The sequence below is a fragment of the Condylostylus longicornis genome, unplaced genomic scaffold (assembly GCF_029603195.1).
Source record: "Condylostylus longicornis isolate FDR11 unplaced genomic scaffold, ASM2960319v2 ptg000137l, whole genome shotgun sequence".
Lineage (NCBI taxonomy): Eukaryota > Metazoa > Arthropoda > Insecta > Diptera > Dolichopodidae > Condylostylus > Condylostylus longicornis.
The window spans coordinates 750,240-761,164 of NW_026578105.1; the positions used below are offsets into that span (position 1 = coordinate 750,240).

General features: G+C 22.1%; 2 protein-coding genes across 2 annotated transcripts; one reads left to right on the top strand and one right to left on the bottom strand.

The window, feature by feature from the left end:
* The first annotated feature begins 86 nt into the window (after positions 1–86).
* LOC129615583 (RNA polymerase-associated protein LEO1-like) lies at positions 87–3,081 on the top strand. The gene is made up of 2 exons (XM_055530843.1): positions 87–229; positions 1,971–3,081. The coding sequence occupies exon 2, from the start codon at positions 2,008–2,010 to the stop codon at positions 2,842–2,844; it is 837 nt and encodes a 278-aa protein (XP_055386818.1). The 5' UTR covers positions 87–229; positions 1,971–2,007; the 3' UTR covers positions 2,845–3,081.
* A 2,221-nt stretch (positions 3,082–5,302) lies between these two features.
* Positions 5,303–10,672, bottom strand: LOC129615607 (protein 5NUC-like). Its single transcript, XM_055530886.1, has 6 exons — positions 10,356–10,672; positions 6,945–7,098; positions 6,620–6,876; positions 6,263–6,542; positions 5,892–6,189; positions 5,303–5,807 (listed from the first exon to the last, which is right to left on the bottom strand). The coding sequence occupies exons 1-6, from the start codon at positions 10,637–10,639 to the stop codon at positions 5,326–5,328; spliced, it is 1,755 nt and encodes a 584-aa protein (XP_055386861.1). The 5' UTR covers positions 10,640–10,672; the 3' UTR covers positions 5,303–5,325.
* Between the last annotated feature and the right edge of the window lie 253 nt (positions 10,673–10,925).

Sequence of the window (10,925 nt, forward strand, 5' to 3'; positions counted from 1 at the left end):
AATACGATTTCAAAAGCAATACAAATTAAATTCAAAATAATAATTTAAAAAAAAAAAAATAACAAGACATTAATTATAAATAATTAAATAAAAAAAAAAAAATAATTATTAAGTCACACACACACATTAAATTTTTTTACGATTAAAAATTAAATCTCGAAAAGAAAATTCTAAACACGTATCCTATATGTAGCCAAAATAAGACTTAAAGAATAAAAAAGAAATTTAGGTGAGCAAACCCCAAATTCAACAAAACAAAAAAAAATTATCCACCATTTTTTTTTTCTTAGCAAATAAATTGTATATTAAATTTTATTTTTATTTCAAAAAAAAAAATTAACATTAAATTATTTTAATTTTTTTTTTTTTTATTTTATGGGACTGATTATTGTAAACTAACATTAATTATTTAATGATAATGAGATTTCAATTAAGTGTAGCTGGTATTTTAAGCATCTGACATTGAAAAAAAACTTAAAAAATTCACAAAATATTTACATTAAATTGTTCTATCAAGAATTACTCGAATATTTAATTATGAATTATTGATTTTTTAGGCCTCGAAAGTGATTAATCTTGAATTTAATAATTACAACAAAAATTTCTTCAATGACATTTAAATGTGTCAATAATTTACGAAAAACAATTTTTTTTCGTATACTAATGTTAGAGAAACTTAAATAAATAATGGCATTTTATCAAAATTTTATTATATTAAATAGTTTTTCAAAAAAAGATCCAACAATTGTTAATTGTTAAGAAAAATTAATATAATAATGTTGTATTAAGTCAATACATAAACACGAGTCTATGGTAATTAAAATATTTGAACAAAAAATTTAATAAAATATTGCCACATTAATTATAGAATTTCTATATGAAAATATTTATTTATATTAACATTAATTCCAATTAATTATTTCACTCCTTTTAAATATTCCACTTAATTAATGTTAATTCTTATTAACATTAATTATTTATTTGTATTAATATTAAATTTAAAATTAATTCCATATCTAATTTTATTCGTAACCTTAAATTGAAATTTACTTTCAAATAAAGAATGTCAAACAATAAAAACGATTAAAGAAAATATATTCATCTGGCAATACTAAATTTATTTAAATGTCATTTTAATTTCAACTCATTGTTATTATTTTACAATCCATATTTATTATTTCAATATAACAGTTTTAATAGTTTTTTTTCTAAAAATTAAACAATTAATTAAATATTTCAACATGATTTAAGTCAGATCGATTACTAATAACTTAAGAGCTACTAAAATTTTTCTAGCTGAAATATTTTACTCACATTATGTTAATCTTTAAAATAAACATATACATACAAACATACATAAATCTCTTTTTTTTATATCTCTTTGGTGAATTGAAATAATTTTTGTTCTCCTTATTATTTACTGTCACTATGTGTCGTGCTAACTCCTAGACCTCAAATTACATACATATAATTATACGCATGCCAATGGGAATAATAATAATTATTTTAGAATATTAATTAAATATTTTGATTTAAATGAATACAAAAAAAAAAAAAAACAAAAAGAAAAATTTTAAAATATCTTGCAACACCATTTATTTTATAAAATTTTCATGTAATTGGTGGTTTGGGGTTAGCTTTTTTCTAATATTCTTTTTTATTATATTTGTTTAATCTATGTTGGTTTTTTTTTTTAGTTTTACTTATTGCTTGAATATTTTACATATATATATATACATGCATACATATGTATATAATTTATATAAAACAAGTTTAAGTTAATAAAAATTAAAATGTATTGATGAAATTATCATTAATCTTGTCATTTTAATGTCAAGTTGAAAAATCGTTAATGTCATATAAATTTTACACTGTATACATACATAAATATTAGTTTGCAACAGAAGAAGCATCTAATTAAATATTTTCTTATCTTTTTTTTTTCAATTTTATTACATGCCATTATTTAGACGTCCAATTACATCAACAACAACTAGTAACCCATCAATGTTTACATTTACAACAACAACCCCGTTACCACAATTAATGACATCTACTTATGCAAATTTAGCAAAAGCCCAATATAGAATGCAACAACAATCTTTAAATGAACCATCAAAAGTTGATATTTCTGAACCATCATTGGCAAGCCTTAAAATGGATCATGAACATGATTTAGACATTAATGATGATAGTGATGATATTGATGATGTTGATACAAGTGATGTTGGAAGTCATATTTATGATGAATCAAAACATAATAAACAATCATCATCAACATCAGTTATTCATCATCATGGTGTACCAGAAACAAGAGAATTACCAGTACATAATGATGTTGATGAACATAATAATGAAGAATCTGAACATGATATAATGCATATTCCAGATAATGAAGAAGAAACAGAAGAAGAAGAAATGGAAGAAGGTGGTGGTGGTGAAGAAGATGATGCACGTCATTTACATAATAATCCAGCTGAAAATGAAAATATAAATGATGAAAAACAACAACATTTAGATACAGTTCAAACTTCACATTCTGATGATAAACAACAACAGCAACAACAACAACAACAACAACAAGTATCAAGTACAGATTCAGAATTACCATCAGTTGAACAACGTTTAAAACAAATTTCACAAGAAATTGAAAAATTAGGTAGCAGTGAAGTTAATAATGATAGCGATTTAGGACGTCAAAGTTTTCTATCACTTTCTGATTTATTGAGAACATTACGTCCAAATGATAAAAAAATACCACAAATCGATTCAGATTATTCGAATACAATGAGAGTTTTAGGTGAAAGTTCATCGTTAGTTCGAAAACAAAATTCAAAAAAATAAATGAGAAAAATTTTTGAAAAGTTTTTTTTTTTTTTTAATTATTAGTTTTTAAAAAATATAAAAAAGAAAAAAGAAAAACGTTCGAATATACGAACGTATGCGATGATCGTAATAAAAATATTATACGATTTTTTGTAGATGCTACAAAATTTATTTACACAAATTACAAAATAATATAAGATTTTTTTTATAATAATGAACACATTTTAAATAAAACTCACAAAAGGTTTAACGTAACAGTTTGCATAATTCTTAATTACACATTCATTACAAAATTTTAATACAAAACAAAGAAAGAAAATTATTAAATTCACTCATCTTCAAAATACACTCATTCAATTCATTTACACTTCAAAAAACAAAATGGAAAGAGAATTTAGTTCATTAGTGGGAATGATTTAAAAAAAAATATACATAAATAGTTTACTAAATTAATTAAATGAGTCAATTGAATGCATAAATTTCTCGAATTGATTAAAATATTTAATTATACATTTTTTGTACTCGAAATATTTTGAGTAATTATTTTTAATATAAATTACTCTTTTTGAATCGAAAATGTTTTTTTCTTTTCAATATGCAAGTACTTTAATATTTTAAACAATTCAATTCATTTTAAAATTATAATTCATTCATTTGATTCATTTGATGAACACAAATTTTTATTAATATTCATTATGAATTCACTTAAAAATACTCTCTCAATATTGTATCGAATTCATAATGAATACAAAATAAATTAATCACTTCTCTTTTGAACTTTTTTTCTCTTTTTTTTTTTTTTGTTGTTGTTCATTTCATTCACATTTCATAAAATAAATAAAAAATAATAAAACGAATGAACTTTTATCTACCCACCAAAATATTTTTATGCAATTCACTCATATTTATACTTTTTAAATATAGAACAAGAAAAAAAAAAACTCAAAGAAAGGTGATTGGGTTATTTTATGGGCTTTTAAAATTTATACACACAAACAAACAAAAATTTTGGAAATTTTTGTTATTTTTCAATTTTTGAAAAATTTTATTGAAAATTTTTCCAATATGATTTTTATTTTTATATGAAAATTAAAGAGTATTGAAAATAATTAAATTTCTTTTCTATTTTTAAAAAATAAATTAATAAATAACAAAAAATACACATACATAACTATATATATATATATATATACAAATGTAGTAAGTTTTATAAAATAAATTGTTTGTAATTTTAAATAAATAATAATAAAAATTTATAAATTTAGTATATTTACCTCTGAACAAGGTAATTATAATTACCTATACATATAAAATATATAATATTAAAAATTAATTAATTTTGTAATTGAGAAATTTTATATTTAAAAATTAAAATGAAAGAAAAAAAAAATTAATTTTTATAAGGATATTTTTTCACTTTAAAAATATTTAAAAAAAAAAAACAAAAAACCAGGCAACATTTGTCGTATATAAGGATCTACAATAATATAATTTAGAAACAAGAACAAAATAAAATAAAAATTTAATTGTAATAAAATTGAGAAAAACAAAAAAAAAATAAAAAGTAAATTTGATTTAAAAATTTTATATTTCTTTTATTTAGCAATTTCAAATAGCAATAAGGTGACCATATTTAATTTACTATAGTTGAAAATTGCCCCTCCTTCAATATAACAGTGAGTTATGTAATTAATTCATCAGTTTTGGTAATCTCAAAATCCGAAAGAAATTAATTTCGAATTTTTGATTCTAGATTGATAACTGTTAAATCTCAACAGGATTTTAAGAAATCCTTACGTTTAGAACATCTTAAGCTTTCAAGCAAAAATACATATATACGCAAGACCGATTATAATATAAACACCTACTAAATACTCTAAATAAATTTCGAGTATTTAAATACAAATTTTTAAAATTTATTGAGAAAACTTTCAGAGACATCTGTACGTCAAATTTAATAATCTAATAATTTATTATTAAACATTTCACATAAACAAAATACAAATTTTTAAAATTTATTGAGAAAACTTTCAGAGACATCTATACGTCAAATTTAATAATCTAATAATTTATTATTAAACATTTCGCAAATATTAGAAAACAGATGTCACTAAATAAGTTAAATTTAATTTAAAATTTTAAACTCAAATATCTTACAACTATCTTTTTTTTTTTCTTTATATCCGCCGAAATATATGCAATTATTTTCATACTTTATCTAGACTTTATATAAATTTTTTATGATTTACGGTCAGTTCCTATAAAAATGCTTGTATTAAAATTTAATAGGAAGAATGATATTTTTGTGTGAAGTGACCAAATCTCTCCTGTATTATGTAAATGAATACAAATGGAATGACTACGAATGAAATTTTTAGTTATGAATTTTTAATAAAAATGATAACCTAATAAAAAAAAAAAACAAACATAATTTTAGGCGAAACACAAATTAATTTTCTTTTTTCTTTCTAAATTTTTTATTCATATTTTTTTTTTTTTTTATACTAAAACAACTTGTCTATGATCAGTTCTATAATTTATTGGGCTCATATCTTGTATATATTCAATTGCAGCTAAATAATCTGTCCAATTAGACATAATTTCAGCTTCTTCAAGTGGATTTGAATTACTATTCCATATATATTGATCACCACCAGTAAACAAAAATTTCGTAAACATAACTTTATAATTTTTATCTAATCTTATTGGATGATAAGTTTCTCCATAACATTCAGAGCAACGAACTTTTACATTAAGAAGTCGTCTTCCAACTGGTAAACTCATATTATATGTTACACGAATACCAGAAAATTGTAAATAACCACCATCTTCTTCAGCATCATAAAATGAAGCAGAATGTTGAAGTGCATTGACAAGTGTTTGTCCGGTAATCGTTGCAATTACAAGTGTATTATTAAATGGTATTGCAGTTAAAATATCAAGTTTAGAAACATTACCCCTTGGAATGGAAGCTTTAATTCCTAAAAATTCAAAAAAAAAAATGTAATTATTTTGAAAATAAGATACATTAGCAAAAAAAAGCGAATATTGAAATTAAAATTAACCTCCTGCTTGTATTATAGAAATGAAAACATCTGAACGTCGATATTTTTCCTTCAATTCTTTTTCACGTACATATAACATTGCTTCACAAATTAAATCTCCAAAATTACATTCATTTCTACGACATGCTGCTTTAGTTCCATTTAAATTATTCATAGTTTGTCCAATACTTTCAGTAAGAACAAGTAAACCTGGTCTATATTCTTCTAATAAATCTAAAACATCATTATCTTGTGGTACAGAATAATCTAACAATATTGGATTTCCATTCCATTCAATTAAATTTCCATTTTTATCAAACTATTAAAAAACAAAAATTATTAAACCTACATCGACATCATATATTACCAAAAAGAAAAAAAAAAAAATTTACAGTAACTTCAAGATGTCCTAAATATTTTGTGTATGCATAAGCTTGTACAACTGGAACTCTTTTTCCGGTTCCATGTTGTTTAACAACAATCGGATATGTATCAAATGGACGATCTGAATCTGGTTGATTTCCTTTATATAAAAATGTATGTGTATGTGCCCCAACAACAATATCTACTTCGGGGCAATGCTTTGCTATTTGTTTATCCACTTGAATACCAGAATGTCCTAAAGCTATTATAATATTTACACCTTCATTTCTCAAATTTTCAGCTTCTTTACTAAAAAAAAAGAAGAAAAATAATTTATCTTATATTTTTAATAATTTATTTTTATTTTTTTAAATTTGTATATATACTTAATTGCATCAATTTCCGGTAATATTTTAACTTTACCAACAGATGCCTGAAACATTGTCTCTGGTGTAACATAACCAATTATACCAATTCGATGTGATGCCAATTCAAGTATAATTGAATTATGTAAATTTTTAATATTTTGCATTTTTGGTTCATTCGATAAATCTAAATTGCTAACAACAACTGGAGTATTCAGTGATTTTATATATTTTGCAAGATTTTTTACACCCAAATCAAATTCATGATTACCAAGTGTCTACATAAAAAGAATACTATTAAAAATTTAATTCTACATATTTCATATTTATTAAAATTTATACTTACAACAGCATCTGGTTCCAAAAGATTTAAAAATTTACTTGAGATTTCATGTTTGTATATGGCAAACCATGGTGTTCCCGTAAAAGTATCACCAGCATTTAAATATAAAATTGGTTTTCCATGAGGATTTTTTGCTTTTTCACGATATTCTCGTATCCTATATAGTTTGTATAACAAAATAAAATTATAAATATTAAAAATTCTACTAAATTTTATTAAATAATTTATTAAATATATACGATAAGATTATTCATATCATATACGACATATATTTTGTCATATATACGACAAAATTATTATGTTTCGGAAATAAAAATATCCCCGGATTTAATATTAATGATTGAGTATTAATCAGTAAGTAAACAAATCTTTAATACTTATTTCAATTTAAAATACTATATTATCAAGAGTGTAAGTTCGAGGTCATAATAAGGTAATAAAAATAATACACTGTGTCTATACCTACATATACGTTATACATATTTATAACAAAAATTTTATAATTTATACTTTTACTTTCAAACACAATTTAGAATTTATTAAATAAAAACTATTCGAAATATAAGGGAAGACATTGATCTTTCTAAAATCCTATGCTTAATAATAATATCTAAACATTTATTAAATCTACCCCGAATGTACGAGTATGAACCAGATGAAAATAAAATTCAATAGTTACACAATTGAATCACTTCTTTAACATGACAACAAATTTAAACGTTCTCAGGTCATTATTTCTTTATTCTTTCTTAATGAGATAAATTGAAATTAATTTTAAGACTTAACAGGGTGGTACAATTGTAAATGCTACAAAATTAATTAAATTTTGATTTTGAAAAAAATTTTTGCCTATTTATGGAAGATTTTAAGGGGGAAACCCTTTAAAATTTTTAAGAATTTTTTTTTTTTAGATTCCACCAACCCTTCATTTTACGATAAAGCATAATCAAATGATGCATTTTTATTTTTCTTGAAATATAACGGTAAATTATCGAAACTCAGAAGGATATTAAAAAATTACTCATATCTTTAAAAGAAAATTTATCTTCATCTTTTCTCAACCGCATGCGTCAATGAAAGTATTTCCAAATTAATGAAATTTTAATTTTTGGCAACTCGTTTTTCTGAAAGCTTATTTAAATAACGGTATATAGGGCTTATCTAATTTAAAGGTAAGACTAAGGCTAAGTAACGGTCAATTTTTCTGTTATCAAATTAACCGTAAATAAATATTTTTTTTTCTAATTTTATTCTTATCCTTGTAAGGTATGCTGTTATAATGGTATACTAGCATGGCATTAAAAATCAATTTTTTGACTTGTGAATTTTCTAATTTTCAAACTAGTTAATTGACCCTTAAATTTTTTAATTAATTTATATATTAAATACAAAATCTCCTTACATCTTCTTCTCTATTCAATCTTTTATTCTAGAGAATTAAATACCTTAGATCTTGCTAAATTTTTTTCTGGCTAAATTTCTTTTATTTAGTTTTTTTATATTTTTTTTTTTTTGAGAAAGGTCGCTAAAATTATTATAAAAATTAATAATTTTAGACTGTCATATTATAATAAACATATGTTTGTGTATATATATTTATGTATATTGTATACGAATTTATTCTTATTATGATTAAATTTATATAGAATAAAAATAAAATAAAAAAAAATAAAAAAATTACTCAGCTGGACTCTTTGCACATACAAGTACATCATTATAATTGTAAAGATGAAACATTATATTTATTTTATATACGAGTATGTACAGTGTTTGCTAACATATAAGCTTAGTTATATATTTTATGAAATATTTATATTTTGAAAATTATTGATAAAATTTTAATATTTTCATTATATTGTATAAATATTTCAAGATCCTAACAAAATATATATGTATATATATATATATATATATTCTGTATAGAAGGCTGCATTACTATGTAGATTAAAATATATATACTTATATATAATAACAATATTTTTTTTTATATAGAAACTGACCTCAAGATTTTATAGACTGAGATAAAATTACGCATATACCTACTTATACAATAAAATATTATTGAATTATTTAAATAATATAGAGAAAGATTTTTTATTTTAGAAAAATATTTTCTAATAAAAATATGATATACAAAATAATAAATGTGATTTTATAAAAAAAAAAAACAAAATTTGTATTTTGGTCTTATCGGACCTTATGCTGTATATTGAATAGAGTAAGACATTATCCTATTATTAATATCCTAAATTACATATGATTTTCTATATAGGACAGCAATTAATGAAACTTATTAAGGTATGTAATTAGCTTTTATTTTAATTTTAATGATTATTGTGGCATTTTTAAATTTTATAGCGTACGCAACAACGAAATGTTAAAATGACCAGAATGATGAATAATAATGAAGGTGTATAACGGTTTGTTCCAACAATATCAACCCAAAATGATACTGAATTATTAAAACAACGTGTAGTTGTTTAATTAATAAGTATCGTGCCCATTTAAAAACAAATAGTATACGAGAAATGCGATTTTAAGAAAAAAGAGGCCGTCCCAAATTAAGATGAATAGACGGTATATAAAAAGACGCAGAAATTATCGATGTACGAAACTGGAAAATCTTATCGAAGGATAGATCGGCATGCAAGAAAAAGTTGCTGTAGGCGAAAACCCAAATAGGGTTGTTGATATGATGATCATTCCTATTGCACTAGTAATATTAACTCAATGGAAATTTCTTTATACAACTGCAGAACAGATGAATAACATAATCAAAGAAATGAGTTAAAAGGCAGAAAAAATTAAAAAAATTTTTCTCCTCGAACTGGACTCGAATCAGTGACCTACCGCTTTCTATAGACAGACGATCTAATATTTTCGTAATTCGCTCACAATATTGTATAGATAACCATGAACACCAGCTTCTTATGTTATTGAGTTTACTGAGTAGGTGATTGAGTTTACTGGGTAGCCTACCGTAGTTTTTATATTAAATATTTAAAGTTATTGATATTTATTATTTTATTTTGCTGATCATTTTAATATTGGATATTATTGAAATATGGCAATTAGTTAATATTAATTTGTTTTATTTTTATATGTAATGTTTAAATATATGTAGCTATATAATATTGAATATAATTTTTTTATATTGAACCGGAGGGACTAGATCAGACTGACCGGATCATCTACCAAAATGAATTTCTTAAATACAAATTAAAAATTCTTCCGTTATATACACACATTATGTACAAATACTCCGAATATTATATTTCAACATACACATATACATACATACATACATCTTTTTTTTTTTTAATTTCAAAAATGTAAATTCAATTTAATTATTAATTAATTTTAACACATACTTAATATTAAGTAATTAAAATTTAATTATTAAATTTATCTTACACATGAACTTGTCTAGCAAAACCACCAAAACATTGATTTGATTCTTTAAGATCTGGTGTACATGATTTTGTCATATTATAAATTTCTTCAAATCTTGCATGCATATCATTATTATGTAATAAAATAAATGAGAATTCATCATCATCATTATTTTTATGATTGTTGTTCTGTTGTTGATCTTCTGATATTAGAGTTTCATCCAATGGTGCTGATAATACTTGATTTTTATTAAAAATTGTAATTAAAACTATTAATAATATTGTAAATTTTATATTTGTAAACATTTCAAAATGATTAATTGAATTTTCTTTTTTAATTTTTAATATTGAAATTTTAATAATAAATTTTATTTCATTCACATTTGAATTATTTTAAATTTTTTTTTTTTTTTGGAATGTTCAATGTAAAAATAATGACAATATAAAAATAAAAAACTGAATAATTTTTTTTTGCTGTTTATTAAACCGATTACGAAAATAAAAAACAAAAAAAAAAAATTTTTTTTGTTATATAAAACCGCAATATTGACCGTATTTTTTAAACGACTTTCATCACTATCAAACTTATACT

Bases quoted from the DNA above. Each gene is read 5' to 3' on its own strand.
- LOC129615583 (XM_055530843.1), top strand. From the start codon at position 2,008: ATGTTTACATTTACAACAACAACCCCGTTACCACAATTAATGACATCT.
- LOC129615607 (XM_055530886.1), bottom strand. From the start codon at position 10,639: ATGTTTACAAATATAAAATTTACAATATTATTAATAGTTTTAATTACA. The intron at 6,190-6,262 runs GTAAATTTTTTT...GTTTTTTAATAG, and splicing joins TAGGACATCTTGAAGTTACT to TTTGATAAAAATGGAAATTT. The intron at 5,808-5,891 runs GTTAATTTTAAT...TTGAATTTTTAG, and splicing joins TTCTATAATACAAGCAGGAG to GAATTAAAGCTTCCATTCCA.